This window comes from Monodelphis domestica, chromosome 2, assembly GCF_027887165.1.
Source record: "Monodelphis domestica isolate mMonDom1 chromosome 2, mMonDom1.pri, whole genome shotgun sequence".
Lineage (NCBI taxonomy): Eukaryota > Metazoa > Chordata > Mammalia > Didelphimorphia > Didelphidae > Monodelphis > Monodelphis domestica.
The window spans coordinates 175,539,543-175,565,490 of NC_077228.1; the positions used below are offsets into that span (position 1 = coordinate 175,539,543).

Sequence of the window (25,948 nt, forward strand, 5' to 3'; positions counted from 1 at the left end):
TGTCAGAGCAAGGGTAGGTAATTATTACATCTGACTTACAGGTATGAGTACAATTCCCCTTAATTGAGGACTCTGGGCATAGTGATACATTCATTCCATGAGTTTTTTTTTTTGTGTATCCACTAAATACAAGGCACTGTAGGAGATTCAAAGATGAACAAAATATAATCCTTGCTCTTGAAGAACGTACAACCTAGTAATATCTAAAAACATTTCGCAGGAAAGAACCCTATAGGAGATACAAGAAGCAAAAGTACCAGTCATGTCAGATCATAACCATCACCACCATAAGCACCTTGACCATCATCTTCCTTCATATTCTTGATATACTCCAGGCCTCTAAACTCAAGAGCTCTGGGAATAACAATGGCCCCAAATCATCTGACCTGACTCTAGCCCAGCCCCTACAGCCATAATCAAGGGGAAAAAATCTCTCAGAAGGGGCTCACTTTCCTCATCACTTCCACCATTTCCTTATAACTGCCACCAAAAAACAGATAGGCACAGGAGTCTGGGAAGCAGCAGTACCTCCAAACTATGGGTCCTGCTGCCAAGCCCACCCCACACAGCCATCCTATGGGAATGTAATATCTATGGAGAAGGGACCTGTCAGTCACTACAACCTACCCAATGAACAAGCAAACCTAGCTCACTGAAGCAGCAGGGTACCTGAAGGAGAGTCAGGAGGCAGCATGTGGTGGGCAAGTCAAACCACAATCTGGACACTATCTCCCCTCAGATCTTCATGGAGACAGCCCAGGGTCCTGCTCTGCCATAACACTGCAAGGACCATGAAGACCTTTCTCTCTGACGTGAAGGTAAAACCTTGCCTTTGCACTGTCTTCTCCATTCAAAGGAGCTCACTTAGAACAGGGACCTTTTGACTTTTCTATCTGTTCCCTTGGTACTTAGCATAGTGCTCTGCATGTAGTTAAGCATTAAATCTATTCTTTATTCATTCATTCGTTTCATTCATGAGAAAAACACAAAGATGCACTCAGTGGGAAAAAAACAAACAAACATCCAGTTGGGGGAATATCCAGGAAGACTTTCATGGAAAACATAGCATTTCAGTTAAACCTTCCCTTTAGGGAACATTACAACAGATAGATGTTGGGAGAACAAAGAAACTCTTCATCTTCTTCTTCATTCTGTTCCTCCACCCACCATAAGCTACCATTGAGCTGTCCATTTAAAATGGGAAAAGTATGAGCAAAAAGTAAGAAGATTAAAAAAAGAGAAAGTAAATTTCGGGGAATGATGAGAGATAGAGTATGGCTGGAACAAAGGCATGTAGAAGAGTAAGATTATACAGCCTGCAAAAATGGGCAAGGGTTAAGCACAAAGAATACTGAATGCCAAGATAGCTAAGAAAACATGGACTTAATAGAGAATGCAATGGAGAACCATTAAAACTCCCAAATGAGAGTTACATAATTGGAACTAGACTTCAGGAAAACTGATATTGCCTTGGCTGGCAGGATGGATTGAAGTGGGGAAGAGACTAAAGATTAATGCAATGATCCTGATGAGAGGCAAGCATTCATTCATTCATTCATTCATTCATTCATTCATTCATTCACTCACTCACTCACTCATGGTTCCGAACATTCAACAAACATTTTGTTTTTAAAACCCTTACCTTCGGTCTTGTAATCAACACTGTGTCTTGGCTCTAAGGCAGTAGAGTGGTAAGGGCTAGGAAATGGGGGTTAAGTGACTTGTTCAGGGTCACACAGCTAGGAAGTGTCTGAGGCCAGATTTAAACCTAGGACCTCCCATCTCTAGGCCTGGTTCTCAATCCACTGAGCTACCCAGCTGCCCCCCAACAAACATTTTAAAGTGCCAACGATGTGTCAAGTGTAGTAGAGTAAAGAAAAATAATGGAGTCATGAGCATACAAAATTATCAGGATCACCTTCACTGGGAAAAACAGTCACTTTTCAGAAGTCAAAATTCACTTAAAGAGCATGCAGAAATAGACTGTGAATTCAGATGCTTGGCAATTGTCAAAATTTTGCATTAGGTATAAAAAAAGACTTAATGAAAGAGAACATAAAAAAAGTTCTTCCTCTGAATGAAACTGACTTTCCTTAAACTACTCTTAAAAAGGCACTGTTTCTCTTTAAGGAGGAGTAGACTCTTTAAACTACCAAGTTTGAAATCTCCCTGACCCCCATGTCCCCTCTCTTGTGTCTACCTCTCATCATTCCCTGAAGGTGGCTTTTTCTTTTTTTTACCTTCTTACTTTTTGCACATACTTTTTTGGACAACTCTGAGGTAGCTGAAGGTAGGTGGAGAAACAGGATGATGAAGAGTTGCTTTGTTCCCCCAGCATCCATTTGTTGTAATCTTACCTTATTCTGAAAAATTTTAATGTGTTTCTTGAATTGTTGAAGTTAAAAGAAAGAAATCAAACTATGGTGTTCCTCAGAGTCTGTAAAAATTAAAAATTTAATCTCTAATAAGAAGAATATTATAGTTTAGGAGGTTTATTAAATGATCATTAGAAATCAAGGAATAAAGAGGACATAAAATAAAAACTACGTGCCCATGGCTGGTTAGTCATTTCAAAATCTCCACTCACCACCATCACTACTGATCGCTATATCATGCCCAAAGAGAGAACAGGAGCCTCAACGGCCATCTCCTTTATCCTCTGTCTACAGGAAATACGTAATAACAGGAAATCAGTGGGCTCTCAGGCTATGTAGTTCTTTTTTAGGGTAACAGATTTTCAATTATACATTCCCCCTGAGAGCTGAGGAAGACTAGTCTCTCCAATGGGTCTTATAAATATATCAACTTTTAAATTACAATAATTTGAGGATAAGAGGAAAGAGAACAAAACCAATGATTGCTGGGTGCATTGACAAAAACCAATTGGGGGCAGTCCTCTTTTTGGCATAAGAGTATACATTCAAAATAAATGTTCAGTTTAGAATTTAAAATCCCTGGCAACCAACTAAAATATATATTCAGTACAACCATAAATTTTTCCCCTGGGCCCTTTTCTCTTCTCCCTACCAATTTATTTATTATATTTATAATATCCTACCAATGCCATTAACTCTACAACTGCTTTTCAGGGACCTCAAACTGGATGTCCAAGCAGCTAAAATAGAACTCATTCTCACATACCCCTCCTCCTCTCTCCCCTCTCCTCCTTTCTTCTGTCTCTCTCTGTCCCCTACAGATTACTCCCTTCTCTCTTCTGACACTACTACCAATTTAGCCCAGGCTCTCATCACCTCACACTTTAATTACTGCCATAACCTCCTTCTGGTCTATCTGCCTCAATTCTCCCCCCATTCCAATCCATCCTCTATTCAACTACTAAAATGATTGTATTACAACTCTGGTCTGATTATAACTATTCACTAAACTTCAGATCACTTCCAGGAGCAAATATAAAATACTCTGACTAGCATCCAAAGCCCTTCATAACCTAGCCTCCTCCTATTTTCCAGTATTCTTATCCCCTACATCTCAAGACATACTCTTAAATCCAGTAACACTGGACTCCTGGCTGTTTCACACAAAAAATATTCCAGTTCTTGGCTCCAGGCATTTTCTCTAGTTGTTGTCCCATGCCTGGAACCTCTCCCTCCTCTGTTCCAACTAATGATCTCTATAGCTTCCTTTAAGTCCAACTTAAAATCCCAAAAGTTCAATAGGAAGCCTTTCTCAACCTCTCCTAATTTCAGTGCCTTTCTTCTGTTAATTATTTCCTATTTATTTAGTAGATAGCTTGCTTTGTATAGATTTGATTGCATGTCTCCCTCATTAGATTGTTAACTCCTTGAGGGCAGGGACTATCTTTTGCCTCTTTAAGTATTTCATATTTCCAGCACCTAGCAGAGTGCCTGGCACTTAGTACATGCTTAATAAATGCTTGACTGATTGAAGCATTTAGTTATTAACCCCATCCCACTCATCTACAAGATAACCTTAAGATCCAGAAAGACAATCTGTCATCAGATCTTTGTTACAAATCTTTCTAGTGTGGCAGGATTTGCCTGAGTTTGGGCTATATTGACATAGACTTTAAGAACCTCCACATTATAATGAGACAGCAAAAGAAAACTGCAGGGAATAAAGTGACAGGTCTGGGACCTGCATGTGGATAGGAAACACTTTCACAAATTAAATTCTTCTTCAAAACTTCCCTATTTCTGTTGAAGGTAACAACATCTTTCAGGCTCCCTAACTGGAAAATTTGGCAGTATCCTCATCTCCTTGCTCTCTCATCACCCCATTTAGCCAACAAGTGTTGAATTTCATCCTTTCTGACACATTGCTAGCATCCAACCCAATAATAACCCCCTTAATTCAGGCTCTCATCATCTAGATTATTGCAAAAGCCTCCTTTTTACTTGATTTACCTGTCTCAAATCTCTCCCTAATGAGATTTGTTCTTCACCTATGTTGTCAGACAAAATAGAAAGGGATCACTGCAGGCTGCATAGTGACTTAGAAAACTACACATTAACATTATCTATATTGTATAGTATTTTTATTGCTTTTGTTAAACATTTCCCAATTACAAATTAATCCAATTTCTTGGGAGAGTTTGACACCTCTGTTCCCCGCTGCTGTCAAAGAGACTTTGGTAAAGCACTGTCCAGTCACTCCCTACTCCAGTGGTTCCCTAGGATAAAACATAAATTCATCTGTTTAGCTTTAAAAGCCCTCCACTCCCTGGCTCCCAACCTATCTTTTTAGATTCCTGATACATGATCCACTGCCTCACTCTATGATCCAGTCAAGCTGGTCACCTTATTGTTCCTTATTCAGAATTGATTTATATTTCAATAAGCACTAAGCCAGGACTACCAAACTGCCTCAGGTAGTCCTTGGTTCACTCTCAGTACATTGGGGCACATTATGTGAATCAAAAATACACAGGAAATAAGTAGTCCCTTTTGGGAATGGAATAAAGATATACAGAGAGCACTGGCCTGGGAATCAAATTGGAGTTTCTTAGGCAAGTCTGTTTCTCTCTAGGCATTTTGTAAATGAAAATGAAAAGCACAAAACTAGATGATTTTTTAGGATCTCTTTCAGCTCTAAAATTCTGTGACTCTAGCAAGGCATATATTTTTAAAGTACTACCCATTTCTCTGTCACTTAGATCAGGAAGGCATGTATTTCCTCCCCAGGTATATCTTTATCACTGATCCTTAGATCAGTTTACAGTTATAGAATAAGAATTAGGGTCATCAAGTGATCCTAGTGCTAAAATAAGGAAAAATTCAAACATTATGTCCCTTTCTTGGTCAGGAAGTATGAGTTCATAATAAGATAGCCTAATGTTTTACCCTGCCTTCTGAACACATTCTAAACGATCACCTTCTTCAACCTCTTTATTTGACTTGCTCTTCCTCTAAACTCAGTGCTTTAAAAACATTGTTTCACTCATTCTCATAATCCCTTTTCAGGGAGAAGGGAAGCTTGGATTACCTTAATTTTTACCAATGATAAGACTGAGCCAGCTAATATGAAACAGTGGTGGAGCTGGGAAACAATTTACAGAGTCAACATCCCAGGTAAGAACTATGCTTATACCTAGAACATAATGCTTCTCCCATGGCCCATCTGCATTTCCTCATCTTTATTCAACTTTAGGTCAACCTGAACAAGGAGAAACAGCATCATAATTCATCTCTGAAATCTACAACTTCTCTAGGTAAAAGATAAATGAACTGGATTGGACAGTTCCTTCCAGCTCTAAAATATGTCTCCTAAAACAAGGGGGTAGGAGTGGGGGGGCAGTACTGAGTTCTCCTATAGCACTGCAGCTAATTCCTAACTAGCCTCACTGCTCCTATCAAACCATCCCACACAACAGTTATATTTCCTAATGTATATCTCTCATTGGTTGCAACAACTCACCTTTCCAAACTTCTCACAATACTTCCCTCCACATGTTATCATGCAACTAAGTCTAATTAATTACTATTTTCAAAATACATATAGTATTTTCCTGCCTCTGGGCACTTGCTCACATTGTTTCCTACCACTTCTATTCAATGAAATATTACTCATTGATCTTGGAAAAGTTCAAGTCAAGTTCAAACGTCACTGCCCTTTCTTCAGGCCAAACTGAGTTCTCCTTCCTCTGAACTCTCAGTATTTTGATCATAACTCTCTTATATAATTATCGCTTTCACTTAGTATTAGAATGATTTGCCTATATATATCTCATCTCCTTTGCTAGACTTCAGTTTACTTGATGGCAGGAACCATATATCTCATTTGAACTCATATCTTCCTTACTGGTTTACATATGGTGATCAATATATGTTTGTCATCTGATTAGCAATATTCAAGGCTTTATTTCCAAATAAATAAGAGATAGGGAAAGAAAGAGTTAAGATGTATGTATCTCTATCTCACCTGAGGATTCTGATGGAGGCTGTTCCCAGAGGTCTTCCTTCAAAGCCTTTCGAGATGTAGCCTTGCCTGAATATCGTTTGTCTGTATCTAAGAGGGAGGCAGAGGCTCTTTTCCTAATGCTTCCCACACGAGGGAGGTCACCATCATCATCTTCACCCTCATCAAATCTGTCAATAACTCGGGCAGCAGTGGCTGAAAGAAGAAAAAAAGGGTCATAAAAAAGGTCTACCATCAACAGAATAGTGCTAACACTTCCATTTATGCCCTTTTATTCTACCAAATCCAAGATGCCACCCAATACTTGACTATTCCAAAGTAGAGCCAAACATCACATCAGATTTCAACATAATATATAGCCCCAATTTATTTTCTCGGTACTCACCAATATATAAGCAAATAGCTATTAAAAAGGGGGAGGGAGAAGTGAGAAGAGAGAAGGGAACTCAGTAAACCAAGATCTTCTAGTACATGCTCTAACATAAATCATAAGTTTACAGACTTAGAATTTGCAATATCCTCAGAGGCAAACTTAGCTTTACATATTGAGGGAAATTGAGGGTCAGAAAGCCTAAATGAGTTGCTCAAAGTCTCAGGGACAGTGAGAGAGGCAGGATCTGTACCCAGATACACTCTAGAGCCAGGCTTTGCTCTTATTCCCATGCTCTCCCTCCCTCATTAGAACATCTTCTCCTTGAGAGCAGGCTTTGGCTTTTCCTCTTTTTATTTTTTTAAACCCTCCAAAGTTTAGAAGAGAGCCTGGAACACAGCAGGCACTTAATAAATGCTTGTAGGCTAACTGGTTGCCCAAGGTCTGATAGGTCAGCTAACCTTTTTTTTTTAAACTTGCCTTCAGTCTTAGAATCAATACTGGGTATTGGTTCTAAGGCAGAAGTGTGGTAAGGGCTAGGCAAAGGGAGTTAAGAGATTTGCCCAAAGTCACACAACTAGGAAGTGTCTGAGACCACATTTGAACCCAGGACCTCCTGTCTCTGGGTCTGACTCTCAATCCATTGAGCCACCCAACTGCCCCAGCTAACATGTTTTAAGCACCTACTATGTGCCAGACATTGGCTAAATGCTGGGGGTATAAATAAGGACAAAAACCAGTGTTTGCTCTCCGGAAGGTCACCGTCTGCAGCACGGCCGGAAATCGAACCAAGTTTCTGTAACTCCAACCCAGCACTAGGGCCGCAGCCCCAGGACTCCCACTCTTGTAGAAGGCCCAGGCCAGGCTCCCAGGCAGCGGAGTTAAGGGGCATGCGGAATGTCCAAGGACTAGGAACAAAACCCTGAGGCACGTAGAGGTGCAGCCCCGCCCTTCCTCAGGCACAAGGCGCTGCGGGGGGAGGGGGAGAAGGGAATAGGGGGCGAGGAGCGGGATAGGTGCACCCCTTATGCACGTGGTGCCCGGCCTCGCCAGACCTCCCCACTCACCCTCCTCCGGCTCCGCCTCGGGGTCTGCCTCGCTCGGCCGCGGATCTAGCAGCTGTTCTAGCTGCCGCGCCAGGGGCTGTGGGGCTGCCATGATCTTGGACCTCCAACAAGCCGGATTCTGGCGCGTTCCTCCGCTGCTTCCCAGGCAGTACCTGGACCAACCGCCGCCCTAAATCCCGCTGATCGTGGATCTGGCACCGGCAACTTCCGGGAGGAGCACGACCAGAGGGGCGGGATTGGCCGGTGGGGGAGGGGCTGGAGAGTGGAGGCGGGGACAGTCGTTTCATCACGGAAGGAGGGGCGGAGAGGAAAGGAGATAGCGTCTGCGCTTGCGTGAGAGGATACGTGCGTGTGTACGTGAGTGCTTGCGTGCGGAAAGCTGGTTAGGCCTTGGTGTCGTGAGCGTAGCTACGCGCGCGTGCTCCCGGCTGCTTGGGAAGAGGTCGTTCCTTGTCTTTCGTTCCGTGCCTAGTGGATCTGAGCTCAGTCACCCCGTTGAGAGATGCACGGGGTTAGAGGTGCCCATCATGTATGAAAAATAGGGAAACGCGGTCATCAGAAATGAGAAAAAGGGAGAAGCTGGGACTGCAGGAGCCAGGATGACCAGTGGAGTACAGGAAGTGCGTGGCAAGCTCGCCTGATCAGCCTTGGAAGAGCCGGAACAGGGCATGATCCGATATGACACATTTTCCAGGCTCAGTGTGTGCAAGGGTCTCCAGGCGCTGTTATTAATTGCAAGAATTAGTAGAGCCAGCGCCAGTGCCAACGTTTACCTTCCCCTTACCAAACCATCTAGAGGATAACCTAGATTGTGCCCTAGATTGACCTAGATGGGAAAAGATGACCAGGCCTTACCCTACCTCGCCAGTGTCCTCACCACCTTTACTTCTTACCTTTCTAATCTTATGCATCACATTCTTTTTTTTTTTTAATAAACCCTTACTTTCCGTCTTGGAGTCAATACTGTGTATTGGCTCCAAGGCAGAAGAGTGGTAAGGGCTAGGCAATGGGGATCAAGTGACTTGCCCAGGGTTACACAGCTAGGAAGTGGCTGAGGCCAGATTTGAACCTAGGACCTCCCGTCTCTAGGCCTGGTTCTCAATCCACTGAGCTACCCAGCTGCCCCCCCTTATGCATCACATTCTTACTTGGACTCTGCTTACTAGTGTCACTGGGCTTCTTGATTCTCAAACAAATTCCACCTCCCTCCTCTCATATTTTCATTGACAGTCTGGCCTGAAATGTTCTTCATCCTCATCTCCACCTCCTTACTAACTTGGTTTCCTTTAAATCCCAGCCAAAATCCCAGTTTCTACAGGAAGTCTTTCATTCTACTGCCTTTCTCTCTGTTGTTTACTTCCTGTTTGTCTGGTCTTTAGCTCATTTGTACACAATTGTTTAATGATGTGTCCTTAGAAACAGGGATTATCCTTTTTCTTTATATCCCTGGGGTTTAGGAAGGTGCCTGACACATAGTAGGCACTTAATAAACACTTATTGATTGTAAGCACACTGAATTTATCCAAAACATGAAAGGCATTCCAGACTTCCATCCAAAGATAAAGTCAACTATAAAATTAAGATATCTTGAAACAAAATATGGAGGCACTTCCCATGTATGACTAAACAGATAGATATAAGAATAATTACATAGCACCTCAACCTTTGCATAGCACTATGCCTACATCTTACTTGAGCCCATCTACAACCTGTGAGTTTACAGATGAGGAAAGTAAGGCTGAGAGCAGTTAATGAACTTATCCAGAGTCAGAGCCAGTAAATATTTGAGGAAAGATTCAGATCTAAGGCCTCTTAACTCCTAAGTCCAGCACTCTATCTATTGATCACCTTTTTGTATATGTGTTCATTTCCCTATATACACAAAATACAATTTAGAATGCACACATGAAGATAAATAACTACGTATCAAACAGAAAGACAAGACAATTCTTGTTAGGATAGACAAATATAAGTATGTGCTAAGGACAAGCACTAAGTCAGACACACCTATAAGTTCTCCTTTTCTCTGATCTAGCCCCTTAGAAGCAGTTAAATACTATGTGCAAGGAACTATGCCAAGTAGTGGAAATACAAATACAGGCAGAAAGAAAAATAGTTCATCTCAAGGAACTTAGCTTATATTAATGAGAGAAGACAACCAACCAGTAAAGGAGGGATAAGAATGTATGTGTGGAAGAAATACCTGTACCCTGCTTGGGGGCATAATAAAGCCCAGCCAAGAGAGGATTGAAAACATGATGGGACTGGACATCCTCCTTAAAATAGAGGCTTTGGGAGGAACTAGCCAATCTCAGGGAGAGGACAAAGGGGTGGAAGGTATTTTTGATGTATGAAAATCAGAGGCGATGGAATGTACTTCCATGGTGAAGAAGATTTCTACAGCACGACAGAGAAAATCCAGATTGTAAGAAGTGCAATCTTAGTTTTTATGATTGTAGAACAGCAGAAAGACTTTGGAAGCAAATCCTGCTTGATTTAGACGCAGAGGCACAAAATCCTTGAAACAAAGAAGCCCTTTTAAGAAAGAAAAAAAAGGCAGCATGGGAAAATAGAAGGAATACTGAAATCAGTGACTCTGGTTACAAATCCCACCTCCAGACTTACTACCTATGTAACCTTAGGCAAGCTATTTCAGTTCTCTGGGCCTCAGTTCCTCCTATGCAAAATAACGGGATTGAATTAGATGACCTCTAAGATCCCTTCCAGCTTCACATCTCTGATCTTATGATCTGATCCTAGACCTGAGTCAAGTTATACTTCATAGAGGTCTACAGAAAAAGACAGGTGTCCAGCAAGTTACTGGTGTCTGAAAGTGCCCTCGATTGAGTGCTAATCAAACCTGCCCTTTCCCAGAGCTTAACTATGGGATGCATCATGTGTACTTAAGGAACAGCTTCAGGAAGACCACATTTCTTCCAGACTCTGGATTCCATCCTCTTTCTGGAGCACTTTAGTGCCCTTCCTCATGATTAGGATCTTTCCTCAACCTCAGCAACTCCCCAAACTGAGGATTATGTTCCTGAAAACTGGAGAGGCAAAGGAAGAAGAGCTAGCCTTCTTAGAACTGATCTACCTGGAATATTTGGAAAGTTGAATAACAATTGCTTGACCTAGAGGAATGACAAGAGCCTCAATCAAAGCCTGGAGAAAGATTCAGAAATTTAGAGGCAATTTACACTCCTCACCTCCCCTCACCCCTTTCCCTTGTGATCATTTCCTCATACATAAAATGGAGATAGTGGCATTCTTACCACAATACCTTATAGGGTTGTTGTGAGAAATAAATGAGATAATATGTTTAAAACTCTATATAAATGCCAGTTGTTATTATTGTAGCAGGAAGTGCTGAGTCTGTGGCCCTGAGCTGAAGGGACAGGCTTACTTGTGTGTTAATACAGACCACTTCTCTTGGTGACCCAAACTGCTTTTAAATGAATAAACTTCCTTTCCCACCTTCATTTTCAAGAATATCTTTGTTTTTTACCCAGTTGCCTGTTCTCTCTTTTTTCTTAATATTATCATAGAGATTTAGAAAAGTGTGTTAAAGTCACTGAATCCAACCCCTTATTTCCATATGAAGAAACAGACCCAGAAATATTAAATGTCTTGGCTAAAGTCAAACAGCTAGTAAATAGCCTCTGTAGGACTCAAACTTGTGATTCCTGATGCTAAAAACAGCCCCCCTTTTGATGAAAACATGCTGCTTTTTGCTTTTCTAGGTACTATGAAGTGACCATCTTGAGAAGGGAATGAGAAGTAGTGAAGGGAGGAAGAAGAATGAAGGTAAATTTTATTGGCATTTTACAAACATGGTAGTTTTAGGGTACCCTGTTATCCATGGGGTTGATGGGAAAGAGCCTATAGAAATAAGCGTCTTTTTATTTTGTTTTTTTTTAATCAACTCTGATCTTTTGTAGTTCCTAGTTAATTCTCTTTGTCTAATTCTGGCAAAACTAAAGAATGACCAGTTCTTATTTCCCAAAGACGGCTAGGTCTTGGAGCTTGGGCATCAAAATACAGAGTTCCCAGACTTCGAAGCTCCCTAACCCACCCAGAATTGAAGGTAGAGAGCCTCTCCCTTCAAGAAATGGGTGAAGAGAGGGAAACTAAGGAAGTAATTAGGTGTACTGGAAAGATCATTGGATCTACCTGGTTTTGACTCAAAGTTTTATTACCAACTACTAGTCTAATTTGGGCCTCAATTTCCACACTCATAAGGTAAGAACTGTATTAGAAGATCTCTCTAAAATCACCTCCAACTCTAAATCTCAAAGATACTAGTAAACAACCCAAAGAGGAAAAAATGGGAGCAGCTAGACCCCAACCACAGACTACTAGGGTACTGGAGGAAATGGGAAGATTAAAGTAAAATAGAATCAGATGTCAGGATTAGGGAGAAGCAAATGCTCTATCCTCTAATCTCCAGTTTAGAGTCCCCTACTTGTCTTCTTTTTACCTTGGATGCCTGCAGCTGCCTGTGATGGGGAGGAGGGTAGTAGAGGTAGGGTGTCCTAAATTAAGTCTTTTCATATGGACAGCCACGGATGCTTATAATGTCGCTTAGATTATGACTGTAAGAATGAGGAGATGGTGGGCCACCGTCATGCCTTTCTTCCTCCAAGAGAAGATGGTAGCAGGGGGCAGGGCAGGGAGAATGGACAATGGAGGCAGGAAGCACAAAAAAACCCTCTCTCTCACTCTGGGCACACTTGTCCTGTGCCCCTCTGCCTATGCATTTGGCTGACCCTATATTCTGCACTTCGCCTTTCCTGTCCTTGCTCACTAACTCATCCAGGGGATTTTACTTAGCCTTTGCCACCCACATCTCTTCCATTTCTGCTTCAGCCAGCACCAGCACTACCTTTTATCCTTACTTTGGTCTCCTTTCCCTTTTAAAATCTGTCCCAAATTTCTGGGAAAGCAGGACTTAGACTTCTATTTTCCCTTCTCCCTACTTTGTCCTTACCTTTTGCTCCCCGCCCCTCACTTTCCCCCTCTCCCCAACCCATTCTCTACTTCCTCTCTCCTTTTTAAGCAAATCACCCCTACAGGCTTAGGGAGATGGAAAGGGGAAAGTTCTTCAGTTCTGGGCACAAGCAGACTTCTCTGCTAGGTCAATCAGCTCTCCCAGAAAGAGTTCCAAACTACAACTGGAAGATAGAAGGTTTAAGAAGGCTGCAGGGAAAGTCGGATAGAGCTCATGACCTGAAGGTAAGGGGAGCCTTTCCCCTGTTTTTGACCTTGTTATTTGAATAATATCAAATGCTTCCACTTCCCTGCTGGTCTCACTACCTTGCATCGCCCTCCCACTACTCTGTGCCCAAGGCATTCAGGGCTCTAATGAGAAAGTGAAACAACTGCATCTTTCAGTCAGCTGTCCTCTTATGTTTTTAGTTCCAAATATGACTCTTGGAAGTGACCACCTGTTCCAAGTCTTATCCAGGGGTTGAGCTTCTGTGTGTGTGTGTGTACAGACTGGCACAGACAAGGGGGTGGGGGGTGGGGGGGGGGGAGAGAGAGAGAGAGAGAGAGAGAGAGAGAGAGAGAGAGAGAGAGAAACTGTACTGCTACACCAGAAAGTAAGAAACACTGAGTCTACACATTGAACCTAATGGTGAAATGCTTCAAATAAAATACCTGATTCAACAATAAAACTGCTAAATAATTCAGCAGCTCTGATATGAAAACCCTGCTTCCCAATGAGCATCCGTCCAGTAAAATGAATTCCTTTAAAAAGAAAGAAAGAAAACCTTTAATGAATAGATTGCCTGGGATTTAATTTATATAAATGCAAAATGCCTCTCCCCAACGCCAATGTATCTCAGAGTACAGATTAAGAAATGAGTTGCACACAGAGTATGAGTTTCAAAAAGTCTCCCTAGTATTTAATAAATTCTGATTTTTGAAAGAACACTGCCAGATCCCTTGTAGATAGTTTCTACTTTACCTTATTAGATAAGACAGCTTGTGGATGTAGTGAAATATTATTCACTTTAAATGCTCTCCTCTGCCAGACAGATAAACTCTGTTATGTCTTAACAAACTAGGAAAACAACATTGGAAATTACATACTATATAATGTAAAATGTTTTTATTTTTTAAATAATAAAATAAATAACAGACTGGAATCTGGAAGATAGGAGAGGATGCACTAAAGAAAAAAAGCTGGGCTGTATTACTTTTCTGATACCTGCAGAATAATAGATAGTCACACCTATTCTATAGTAGGTAAAATATTTAAATTTCTCCCACATCTAATGAAGTTTTGGAAAGGATTTGGATACTATCCTTCATAGTTGAAATTTGATTTCTATCCTAATGCAATGATTTTTGTTCTTCTTTCTGAGAAACTTAATAGATATCTAAAGCCAGGCAAACTATGTTTTCCCCCTGGAGAAAACGTCAAATGTAACAAATGCTATAAAAACAATGATTTCTGATCAGTTCAGAGAAAGGGATTAGAATATTTCATTTCTACCTGCACTGTACATTCATTTTTGTTATCTTTCAAGCCACCAAATTAGAAAGCAGGATTACCTATGAGAAACCAATCGAACTGAGAACCACCCATCCCTAGCCATATATTTGTAGATTTCTGGCATTCACTATAAAGTTTTTGTACAGGCTAAGAGAAAGAGGAGAGCTAGCCATAGAGCGGCAAACATGCAGACAGACTGACTGACTTTGGATGGTTTTTATTTTGTTTTGTTTTGTTGTGCCTAACCATAGATACCAAAGCCTCTTACTTAGCTATGGATTTGTTCTATTTTTCCAATCCTGTATTAATTTAGCAGTGAACATCTCTTCCACTGTATCAGTCAAGTCCCCAAATGCAAATCTGTACTTATTGACAAGAGGAAGCCACAAAGAAAAACTCTGCTTGCTTGGGGAGGGGTCACAGTAGGGGTGGGAGACTGAAGGAAGTGTTAACTTTCCAACCAAAGCACCCGACATTCTCCCCCAAACAGCTTTTTCTCTTCCTGCTTCAAATTTGTTCCCCACCTCGGTGGAGACCATTCTACTTATCACTTGGATTTCCTTCCACCATCAAAAGAGCAAATTAAACACCAGTTATCTAAACATCAGGTTTTCTATTTTTATTAAAAACTCACAAATTTATTCAACATGTTTTCTTTCATACAGTGAATGGTCTAATATGCACTGGAGGTCACACAAGCTTAGGTTTATTAGAACAATAAAAGACATATGAGAAATTTAATATATAAAGAAAAAAGTAGCAGCTGTTGACTGCATATTTGACCATAAAATTTAAATATTTTGGACTTTTATTTTAAAGACACAAAAATAAAACCTGTGTGGGTCTATATAAGTCATATTAACAACTCCATGAATGTTCAACAGGACTAAAAATTAGCAAAGATGTTTTCTTTTTTTTTTTTTAACCTTGTAACACTTTTTTTTTTTAACACTCTCGGGTTGCTGGTGCCAGGCACCTTACAGTATTTGTGCTATAATTAGTTTATTTGGCAACTGTCTGAATATCATGTTTTCTCTTTGCCTCCTGTAAACAACACCTTTTACAAACTAGCACAGTGAGCCGAAAGCCCTGCGAATCTGTCAGAGAACATCTACAGAAGACGGAAGGAGGGAGAAAGAGAGAAAGGAGAGAAAAGAAAGGAACGATTTTGGTTGGTTGCTCAAAACATTTTGCTTTTTGAACAAGAGGTTTCAAAACAGGATATATTAGCAAAACACTGAACTCCTGAATTTAACATCATACGTAAACAGTTGACTGTTTTTTAGTTCAATAGTCTTTATTTTATTTTTTAAACTTTTCTCATGAAGGTAGAATACTTTCTTGTATAGCTGTTGTTTCAAGTCATTTTAGTGAGAGGTCTGGCTGGAGATCATCCTAGTGAGGGTGGTGGTGGTGGTATGTGTGTGTGTGTGTGTATGTGTGCGTGTGTCCGTGCGTGTGTTTGTGTGTAGCTTTTGAAGGTAGAGTTGATGCGGAGGGCTTTTCGTATTTCTCTTATTTTGGCCGAAAAGAACCCGATAGACAGACAGACAAAAAAAAAAAAGTCCCACCTGATGCACAGCAGGTCGGTGTTTCTGAAGCTAAGAGTTTGTTGTTTGTCGCTGTTAGTAAACTTTGAGAGACAAAAGCTAATCGAGGGTTTCCTAGAACTAGAAGCTTCGTTCATCCTAGCCCAGGAATGAATGCTCCAGGGTCGGCCTTTCCTGACTCGGATTCGCTTTGCTTCCTCTGGTCTCTGCGACGAGTTTGGTTCTCGACTTGTGTCAGCGTCTTTCCTCCCCACTCTGTGCATCCTGGGCGCCGGTTGGACCGGCCGATCATCGTCACCCTCATCGCTTCCCCGGAGCTGACCGGAGCTGTCACCAGCTGGACTAGTCCTTGCCACTCGCCTCGACCTTCCGCGAGCTCGCTGGATTGCCGGCAGAGGCTCGGCTCCTTGAGTTTTTACGCGGATTGGGGGGTATTTTTGAGTTTGCGCCTCAGTCTGGTTCACTCACCCCAAGTCCCGCAAGTCGTCCCCCGAGCTGAGACTCGAATCCCGCCTCCGGGTGCATTTGGATCTCAATTCGTAGTCACCCCCAGTCTTCGCTTCCCTTCCCTTCCTACCACACCCCAAGGAGGAGGACGGTCTCTCGGAAGGGAAGGGAGAAAGCTGTTTGGGGACTGATCTGTTTTTGTGATTTTTTTTGTTTGTTTTATTGTGTGTGTGTGTGTGTGTTTTAAATAACAACTCTTTTCTGTACAACCACGAAAGTCCAGAGGCGGCAGGCAGCTTGGCAGGGGAGGGGCCCCAGCTACCACACAGCGGCCTCATTCATTTCGGGGGGGTGGGAGAGATGGTTCCCGTAGCTCGCCCCTCCGTTGACTGATAGCGAAGAGAAGGGCGGGCTGGGTCCGAAGACCTCGGCCGACATGGAGTGCAGGGGTCCCGGGAGATTGGGCTCCGGGCTCGGGGAGTCTCCAGGTGGGTGAGCCAGGATGTCAGTGAAGCGCTGTGCCTCGCTGGAAGGGTGGTGGCCGGGCAGCGGGTGATCCAAGCCCCCCAGGGGAGTCCCCGACGGGCCAGACGATGGCACGAAGGGCAGGTCCACCGGGGTCTGCGCCTGTGACGAAGGAGGGCCTTGCGGGAAGAAGTCGTAGTTGCCCCCGGGGCCGTAATACTCGCTCTGGTAATCTGGGGGTAACAAGAACGAGGAGGAGAAAGGAGAAGCAAAGGAGTCAGCGACAAGCCTTAGGGACTGAAGGGTTTGCAAGAGTTCCTGATGCTGGATTTGCCCCAGGTAATCCGAAATTAAATAGAAATGGGTAAGAAGATGCACTTTCCCTAGGAATCCGAGCTCCCCGAGTCAGAGATCCTCCCAGTTACCGAAAGATGGTGGGAGGTGGGGGAGCGGGTTGAGTATCTAAGTGGAAAAGAAGCAGGCTGGGGTAACTTCGAAGTTTCGGGAGCAATGCACCACCCAGATAGAAGGACCTGAGACCCGCTAGGGCCAGACGAATGTTAAGTTTATTTGTCCGATAGTCTGCAGGGCACAGAGCAGACGTAAAGGCGCGCCCAGGAGACTGAAGGGAAGAGGAGAGGTTGGTGAGAATCTTCAATTTTCCAAGCCCCGGACGCCTCACTCTGCAATTCCAGCAGCCCTCCCTCCCCCACACCCATCTCAAACACACACACACACCCCAACACACATCACACCATACTCGCGGCTTTATTCAGAAGCAAGAACTTTGCCCCTTATATCTCCTCACCTCTTTCTCGCACCCTAAACCCATTGTAGGCATTACTCTCCCAATTCGATTTCCCTTTGAAAAACAGTCTCTTGAATATTCCTAGGGCGGGCTCTACTCCTCCAGGTGCGAGGAGAGGAGCTCAGGGGCTGTCACACTGAGCAGAGATGTTCAGTTTATCTGTCCCTCCCTCGGACCCGCTTATAGCGAATGTAGGAGTTCCTCCCCATTCTCCTTTCCTCCAGTCCAAGGCCTTTACTCACCTCCGTAGAAGGAGAAGGGTCCATTGGGGATGAGCTCCCCCGGCTCCAGCCGGTCCACTAACGGCCGCATCCTGCGTGGGCTGCGGAAGAAGGCGTGGCGCCGGGCACCCAGAGCGCTCAGCTGTTTCATTCGCCGCTCCTTGGAGCGTCTGTTCTGAAACCAGACCTGGAGGCAAAAGGCGCGAGCAACCCAGGCATGAGACAGGGATGTTTCGGGAAGGCAATCTGAGAGGGAGCTAGCTGCATCTCTCCCTCCCACCACTCCCTGACTCCAGCCCTGACCCTTCCTTCCAAGGAAACTCTTTCTTTCCCAACAGACAGACAGCCACAATCACAGCGGTACCCTGTCACGGTCACGCACGCAGAATCAGGGACCGCTCGCTTTGATCCGCGCAGAACCCAGCCCACCCGACTCTCGCTGCGTTGCCTTGCATATAACAGTTAGGAACGCAAGCGATACACAGCAAACCAACACAAATTCACCGACCGGGACGTACGCGTGGACAGGCGTAAAGTTTCAGATTGTGAGACAAGGAGTGACAGTTGTATTGTGTGAGCTTTTAACAGTGAATGTATATCCGTTTCTAACAGCTACACATTCTCATATTCACAAGCCTGTGCACTCAACGCCATTCTCCTTCCAAACATAGATACACATTGTTCCAGACACGGAATACCCGGATACCTGGAGCCCACGGTGTAACAATCGCACATACACACAGAGAGAGCTTCCCAACCACACAATCTCAAGCTAACCAGTCCTACTTACACGCAGTCTCACATTTTCACACCACAGAGGTCCCATCTGACCCCAGACGGCTGCATCCCCACCTCCCCCTCGCACTCTCGGCCCAAGAACTTGCCCCAGAAGAAAACAGCCTTCTGCCCTGACATCTTCCTCGCTCCCTGCCCCCCATTCCCTTTCCTTTCATAAAAGGGTGAGAGAGGGAGAAATCCACCCTCCTTAGGGGAGGAGATAAAGAGTGGAGAGACGGACAAAATTGGTTCTTTGGGTGAGGGAAGGCGATTGTTCCTCCTTCACTCACAAAGAAAATCAAAGTCCGTCAGATTTGCCCATCACTCATTAACTCCTCTGGACTCAGCGGCTCCTCCTGACTGGGAGAGTCAAGAGGGAAAAGTTAGGAGTCCAGACCCTCAAGACTATGCTGAACCAATTCAATGTTTGGGAGCAATGGGCCAGGTGGTCCTCTGAGGCTGTTTGAACAACCGGACACAGTCAGCTCGCACTTCGGTCAGATTTGCTCCCCTCCCTCAGTCTTATTCCCCGGGCCGGAGCCACAGCTCAGCCCAGCCCAGCTCAGCAGTGACAGTCTCCGCCCTCCTCGCCCCCAGGGCCACCCCCTCATCTCCCCGCTCCAGGGGAGTCTGCAGTAAGGAGAAGTAGAGGGCGGGATGGGTACATTTCCTGCTTCCCACTTGAGTGCGCGGCGCTTCAAAGGCCAGGCGGAGGCAGGGGGTGTAGAGCCGGTTCCTCCGCCTCCGGCCTCTCACCATCTCCCCCCACTAGCCGTACACAGATACATACTTTAAGGCACACCAATCGCCACTTTCTCGACTCTGCTCCTCCTTTCTCACCCCTTGCCCAAACTTGGCTGGTTAAAGAGGGAACCGAGTTTTGCGCCTATAACCAAGCCTTCCTTTTGAGAGTTTGTACAAAAACGGGAAGAGGGGAAAGAGAGAAGGTTCAAAACCGGATTACACTCCGGAGTTTGAAATCTAAACATCACTCCCAGGGGCAAGCAAGACTCGGGTTGGACACTATGAAGCACCATGACCACCCTGATATGGACTCAACACTCTCCACCCTTCCACCCTTCCTCTCTGGGTTCCTGACCTGGATGACCCGCATATTGAGGCCTGTCTCCTGGGCCAGCTGCTCCCGAATGTGACGAGTGGGCTTAGGAGTGGCAGCGAAGGCAGCCTTGAGTGTCTCCAGCTGCTTGGCCTTGATAGTGGTGCGCGGTCCCCTCCTCTTCGCACCCAGGTTCTGGTCATCATTCTCGTTGCTACCAGTCTCTTTGTCTGACACATTGGCGCTTTCTGAGTCCTTGGCGTCGTCCTGGGACGGGTCTTGAGAGTCTGGGGACAAACTGGGGTCACTGCCCGTCGTGGCTGGAAAAAGGGGAAAAGACTATTCAGCGGTGCCTCAGAACTCCCCTCTCTCATTCTTACACCTGAAGGTGGGGGAAGGCGGGAGAAGTCTGGTGCATGTCCCTCTCTTTAGTCTCCGTAGTCAGACTTAGCTCAAAGTGTCATAGTCTCCCTTTCCCCCTTCCCAGACAGCCTCTAGGAAAAACTTCCAAGGTCAGAGCTACTGCTTCCCAAAAGACTGAGAACAGTGGCAATTCTTTTTTGGTCTGCTCTGTTTTGGCCTTCCTCCCTCGGCCACTCACTCTCCCTACCTCCCCTGCTCCGACTGGACCCTCACCTGAGTGCAGGCTGTTCTCTTTGGCGGCGCTGCTGTTACTTAGGTAATCTTCTTTACAGACGAATTTATTCTCGTCTATAATGTAGAGCTCCTCCCCAGTGGACAGCTGCTTGTTACACATCATACAGGTGAAACAGTTCAGGTGGAACACCTTGCTTCGTGCCCTCCGCACCAGGTCACTGGGGGAGATGCCTTGCGCGCACCCGGCGCATTTGGTACCGAAACACCTGCAGGAGAGCCAGGCGGGAATAAAATACAGAGACAAACTGAGCGAGGGGAGCAGCAGGAAGGTAGGGTAGGAGATGAGGGGAAAGACGGAGAAACGGTAAGAGAGACAGAGAGGCAAAACGAGAAGTAGACTAAGGGTCTTTTAGCGATGGATACAAGGACAGAGAATCGTGGTAGAACAGCAAGAGGGGCAGAAACAGGGAGAGAGTCCGAAATATAGAGATAGAGAAATAGAATGGTGAGAGGGATACTGGAAAACCACACAGGAATGGAAAGAATATCAGATAAAGAGGGCACGGTGTAGCAGGGGAGAGAGAAAAACACTAAGGAGTAGTGTCCCGAGGCGGAGAGACAAGTCAGGAGACTCAGGCTGGAGAGAGAACCCATTTGGCCCAGCATCCCCCACACGAGTCCACGCTTCGCGGAACCTGCTCTCTGGGAAGACCAAGGTGGAGGGGGGAGGGGGGAAGCTTCTGTTCAAGGCTAGGAGGAGGCCTCGGGAAACTTTTCTCGCCTCATCCTTTTTAGCATTTAAAATAATAACCCAATTTTAATTATGGCACAATGCAAAATACGCCGAGCTCCACTTTTCATTCCGCCCACTTTTCCACTAAAAAATAATAACCTAAAGGCACAGGGGGTTGGTTGGCTCAGGTCCCGGTGCCATAACCGGTGTAAATAAATAAACTCTCCGAGTCGTGGCTCAGGCGGCCTGTTTATTTATTTACACAGTGCTGGGGCGGGTTCGCTTAAAGACGAGTGGAAGCTAGCGCCCAAGCCCGGCTGCCAAGGATGTGCAGTTTTTCGGGCAGGGGGCCTTCGCAAAGAGGCTAGCTGAGCACCTTCCCGAAGCAACTGTGATTCTGACTTGTCTTTTATTTGGCAGGAATCCGAGATAAAAGTGAGTGGAACCCTGCGACCCCTGAACCGTCCCAGACTCAGAAGGCGGCTTCTCGCTTGCATAAGGAAAAAAACCTCCGGAGAGGAAAAAGCATTCTCCCGGACCCGGCGTCCCTCAATTGCCCTGACTCGGCGTTCGTTTGGCTTAATTTCCCGATTCTCGGGCTGTTCCCAACTTCGTTCCTGAACTGTCCGGGGATCCATGCCTCCTTTGACCTCCCCCTCTCAATCCGAGGCAAGGCGGGATGGTTTGCTTTTGATGTTAATGAAAAAAAAAAAGCCTTTTCCCCTGGTCTTCCACTGCCTTTTTCGGGTCAAGATTTGCTGTTCTAGACCACCTAAATCCCATGCTCTGGGGCCAATACGGGCCACAAACAAAATCCAAACTAAAAATCCCCCTCTCAGCCTGTTATACAAAATTCTCCCAAAAAAGTACCATTGACATATTCGTCAGAATAAGAAGAAAGTCCTGCTCTCAGAATTTAAAACTCGATTTTACCGGAACTCAAATATTGCCCTTAAAAAAGCGAAAAAGGACAATTTTAGGGGGAGGTTAAATTAATTTAAAGGGCATGACACTAGAGGAGGTGAAAGCCAGGAGAAGGCTTTTGGGCTACATGACCACTCTGAGATCGGTCGAGATAATCCTGCAGCCGGGTGTTCAGTTCACAATCTCCAAAAGTGAAAAGACCAGAAGCCCCGCAATTTCGCCTCGGGCAAATAGCGAACGGGTCAGAAAGAAGCCTTGGGAACGCATCTAGAACTGGGCTGGGAGGCAAATCACTTCCTGAACCCAGAACTAAGCCGGGAGCCCAGTGGAGTCCAGCTCAGGATTTCCTAGCATCTAGCTTCTGATAGTCTCCGGCTAGCTTGAGCTTCCAGCCCAGCCGAGATTGGAGAGAGTTTGTGGGGGTTGGGGGGTAGTAGCTGCTTTGAGTACCCGTTGGCCTGAGGTTTCCTCGAGCCAGGCCCAGGATCCAGTCACTAGCTTTCCCAGCAGGCCCGGTGGAAGCAGTAAAAACTCTCCCAAGCCCCGGGCTCTGAAACCCAGATTTACTTTGCATGCTTTGCTATGGACCACTGCTCTGAGACCTAAGGGCCTGCTTGCCCGTCCATGCCCGTCCAGTGCTCCCAACAAAGTCCAGGCAGAGATTTCTCCTTAAACGCCCAGTCGGCTCTGTCCTCAATAACCTGTCTTTAGTTTGGAGGCCAATGGCAGAATGGGATAGTGGGAGAGAAATAGGGAGAGATGGGGGGTCCTGGAGCTCAGATTCCCCCAGGTTTGCTTACTCCAACCCAGGTGGCAAGAGGTCAAGAAGTCCATCAGAGCTAGGGCCTCACTGGGACTGAGCCAAGAAAGAAAGTGACAGTGTCTTGGAGGAGGCCCAAGTCAAAGAGCAGAGGACTGAGGTCCAGTTCTGACAGTCTCTCTCTAACCTCTGGAGGCCTAAGTGCTTTCCAGGCTCCAGATGGAACTTTAAAAGCTGTCTCCAAGTGAACCCAAGAAGGAGTAGACTTTGCTGGGGCTGGAGATAGAGTGGAGAGACAAAAATAAAAATAAAATGTAAATCACGGCTTCTGTGTTTTCTCTCTTTGGGTTCAAGAGTATATTGGAAGAGAGGCAGGGCAGTAGGGTCCCAGGCCTCTGAGTGCTGGATGGACTTTGCAGCCAACTTTGGAGGCAGTTCATTCGGAAAACTTGAGTATCCGGGCCCCTAGCCCAAGTGCTCTCAGTTCCTCCACTCAGACTACCATGGCTGTTGGTTCCTTCTCACCCAAGGCCTAAGAGAGGGGTCAGCGGTGGGCTGGAAGATCAGAGGGAAGGAAGGAGGGTCAGAGCAAAGGGGAGAGAGTAGAAAGGGGAGCTACTCACCGAAAGAAGTCGTTCTTGCAGTAGAGCTTGCCCTCCCGGGAGAAGCATTTCTCCGTCAGGTTGCATTTACATTCACAGCACTGTACGCACTTCACATGCCAGGCCCTGTCCAGCACGTTCAACAGAAACCGGTCCAGAATGGGCCTTTTGCAGCCGGCACAGTGTACCATTGTCTTTGGTTTAATTGCTTTTGGGAGGCGGGTGGGGGGCGGGTGGCTCAGAACAGGACAGGCAGGTAGAGAAGAGGGGGCGTCCCCCAGAAGAGAACTAGCAAAAGCCTCCAACCCCCGCCCTCTTTACCCCAAAAAAGGAGAGAAAAAGAGAGAGACAGACAGACCCGCTGGGTTGTGCAGAATCGAAAACGCACACCAAAAGAAAAAAAATTTTTAATTAAAAACAAACAAACAAAACCGGAAGAGGATAGGGGCAAAAGGAAAAAAAAAAAAAAAGAAGCGTGGCCCAGGTGGAAGGGGGCGGGAGTCGTCCCCGGGTCAGAGCTGGGGCAAGCGCAGCTCCTGGGTCTGGGAGACGGAATCCCGGAGGGGAGAACGACCCTTGGGCACGGAGCTGGCTGAAGAATGAAGGTCACCGGGAACCGCGGGAACCAAAATAAATAAATAAAGTCGGAGAGGCAAGAAGACAGCGGAGAACGGTCTACACGGAAACCACCCAAGCGATGAGTTCTCTCAGGTCTGAGGTAGGCGCAGTCAGAAGTCAAAGTGCATTTGCTTTTGTCGTGGGGTATCTCTGTTTGAGTGTCTCAGGGGTGCAGGTGTGTGTGAGCGCGGGCGTGTTTCTCCACAAAGCTATTGGGGGGGGGGGGGCTGATAAATGAAAATTTTTAAAATGAGTGAAAGAGCTTTGGATCCTAAACTGCCAGCATAGCCCAGCGGGTCGGGGGGGTGGGGGTGGTGGGGGGTGGGAGGAAGAGAATGGAACGCAGCGCCTAGCCTGGAGGAGGGGGTTGGGGGTGGGGATGCAGCGAGGTAGGGAGGGGGACAGCAAGACAGGAGGCGCCAGCTGAGGCGAGTGAGGAGGAGGGAGGGAAAAGCTCTTGTTGGCTTGTTGGTTTTTGCTTGTTGTTGTTGTCTTAAAAAAAAAAGGCAATGTTTGTATCAATAAAAACTGGACAGCGAGGCTTCCACTAGGAAGGACGCCTAGGGGAGCGCTAGCTGCCCCCCCCCTTTGCCCACTGCCCCTTTGCCTGGGTCTCTTCTGAGCGGCCCAGCGGGCTCTGCGCGCTCCCCTCCCGTTCCGCTCCTGCTCCCGGGGAGGCCGGATCCTCAGTTCAGCGCGCCCTGCCAACCATTTCCCTGGTCACAGCTCCCTGCCAGCTCCGCGCGCAGTCCCGCATTGCTCGGCCAGCTTTGTGGCTGTGGGTGAGTGTCCAGGAGGCAATCGCTGGGGTGATTGGGGCAGGATAGAGGTTTTTTTGCCCCTTTCTTTTTTCCTTCTTTTCTTTCCTTCTCCCCCTCCCGCCCTTTTTAGTTTGTTTGTTTTTGGTTGCGGTTGCAAATACCAGTGCCCTTTCTCGCCTTCTATTTTTTTTTCTTCCAAGGGGTAGAGAGGGGGGTAGGTCTTCGAAGATCGCCAAAGAAATCCCTATCGTCCTAGTGACCACCGCTTCCACCAGGTCTGCACAGATTGTCTCTCCTGCTGCCTCCACCGCGGCTCGTGGCTGTCTCTCTCCCTGAGTGCCCGTCCCCAGTCCCCCGTCCCCGTCTGTGCGTCTCTCCCAGGCTCCGGCGGCTTCGTCACTGCTCTCGGCTGTTCCCAGCCGCTCTGGAAGCCCCCTAGCCTTAATGCAGCGCTCGACGACGTCACTGCGGGCGGCGGCCAATCAGCGACTCGCGGTCCCTCTGTAAACCATTATCCATCCCGGTGGCCGAGGAGAGTGCAGCGAGACCGCTTATAGAGAATCAACCGCGGGACCCGCGGCAAAGTGCGCGGCACGGAGTGGCGCAGCTGCTGGGAGACCAGTACTGACCCGGTAAGGCATCTACAAACCAGAGAGAAAGGAACTCGGGGAAGAGAGGCTGGGGGCAAGAGGCCGGCTCGGCTGCAGGAGCGGGGTAGGGGGTTGGGGGTGGGGAATGGACTTGGGGAGAGGGTGCAGGAGGTGGTGAACCGAGCCTTGTCCGGGGTCGCGACATCGTTGGCGAGCACGAGATTGGACCCAGGAGCATGATCGGTTTTAGGAATGCAATGGGAATTTATTTCTCGATTTGACTTCCTGGGTTCGGAGTACCGCGAGCGTCTTTGGGGATATTGGTGAGAGAAAGGTGGGCAGCCGAAACTTCTTCCTTCCTCCAGCTACTTGCTCTGCACATCAGCCTTTCCTTTCCCCCTTTCCCTTCCAATGCCCCTCACCCCACCTCTGCTTCAGCCATGTCCGAAGGACTCAACGCAAGACTTTGCTTCCTTACCCCCGCTGGGAACTCCGTGAAAGTAGTTTGGAAGCTTTCCAGGTGGGGGCGGGGGTGGGGTAGTAGAGAGAGAGGGCGGAGGGGCTGAAGGCCAGAGGCCAAGAATGAAGGCGGGAGTGGGGATAGGGGGGGAGGCTAGAAATACAACAGAACGAAGGATGGGGAGTTGCTGCGGAGGCAAGCACCGGTGAGAAAATTGAGCCAGAATAACCCCAGTTCAGTTAGAAA

At 46.2% G+C, this 25,948-nt stretch overlaps 2 protein-coding genes and 1 long non-coding RNA gene across 7 annotated transcripts in view; 1 reads left to right on the forward strand and 2 right to left on the reverse strand.

Moving 5' to 3' along the window:
* AATF (apoptosis antagonizing transcription factor) overlaps window positions 1-8,163 on the reverse strand; it is a 114,072-nt gene extending 105,909 nt beyond the window's left edge. For 2 of the 4 annotated variants that reach the window (XM_007481892.3, XM_007481891.3), the window contains exons 1-2: window positions 7,454-7,673; window positions 6,400-6,591 (exon numbers count right to left, since the gene is read on the reverse strand). In XM_007481892.3, coding sequence (XP_007481954.1) covers window positions 6,400-6,591; window positions 7,454-7,658 — 397 coding nt within the window. In that variant the 5' untranslated portion in view covers window positions 7,659-7,673. Of the gene's footprint in view, window positions 1-6,399; window positions 6,592-7,453; window positions 7,674-7,833 lie in introns of those variants that run through there. The other 2 variants (XM_056816444.1, XM_007481893.3) reach the window with 2 other exon arrangements.
* LOC130457201 (uncharacterized) lies at window positions 8,102-15,540 on the forward strand. 2 transcript variants are annotated; one of them, XR_008916315.1, is made up of 4 exons: window positions 8,109-8,190; window positions 11,574-11,637; window positions 12,890-13,065; window positions 15,404-15,540. It is a non-coding gene; the product is annotated as an uncharacterized LOC130457201 (long non-coding RNA). The 2 variants fall into 2 exon arrangements; XR_008916314.1 differs by lacking the exon at window positions 12,890-13,065 and having other exon boundaries at window positions 8,102-8,186; window positions 15,404-15,538.
* On the reverse strand, window positions 14,931-25,399 carry LHX1 (LIM homeobox 1). Its single transcript, XM_056816445.1, has 5 exons — window positions 23,295-25,399; window positions 20,294-20,520; window positions 19,700-19,977; window positions 17,845-18,010; window positions 14,931-17,027 (listed from the first exon to the last, which is right to left on the reverse strand). The coding sequence occupies exons 1-5, from the start codon at window positions 23,462-23,464 to the stop codon at window positions 16,648-16,650; spliced, it is 1,221 nt and encodes a 406-aa protein (XP_056672423.1). The 5' UTR covers window positions 23,465-25,399; the 3' UTR covers window positions 14,931-16,647.
* Window positions 25,400-25,948: the final 549 nt, after the last annotated feature.

Excerpts from the sequence above, each read along its gene's own strand:
- LHX1 (XM_056816445.1), bottom strand. The coding sequence starts at position 23,464 with ATGGTACACTGTGCCGGCTGCAAAAGGCCCATTCTGGACCGGTTTCTG. Across the intron at positions 20,521-23,294 it reads TGCAAGAACGACTTCTTTCG|GTGTTTCGGTACCAAATGCG; the intron begins GTGAGTAGCTCC and ends GCTCTCCTGCAG. Across the intron at positions 17,028-17,844 it reads ACCCTTCTCCTTCTACGGAG|ATTACCAGAGCGAGTATTAC; the intron begins GTGAGTAAAGGC and ends TGTTACCCCCAG.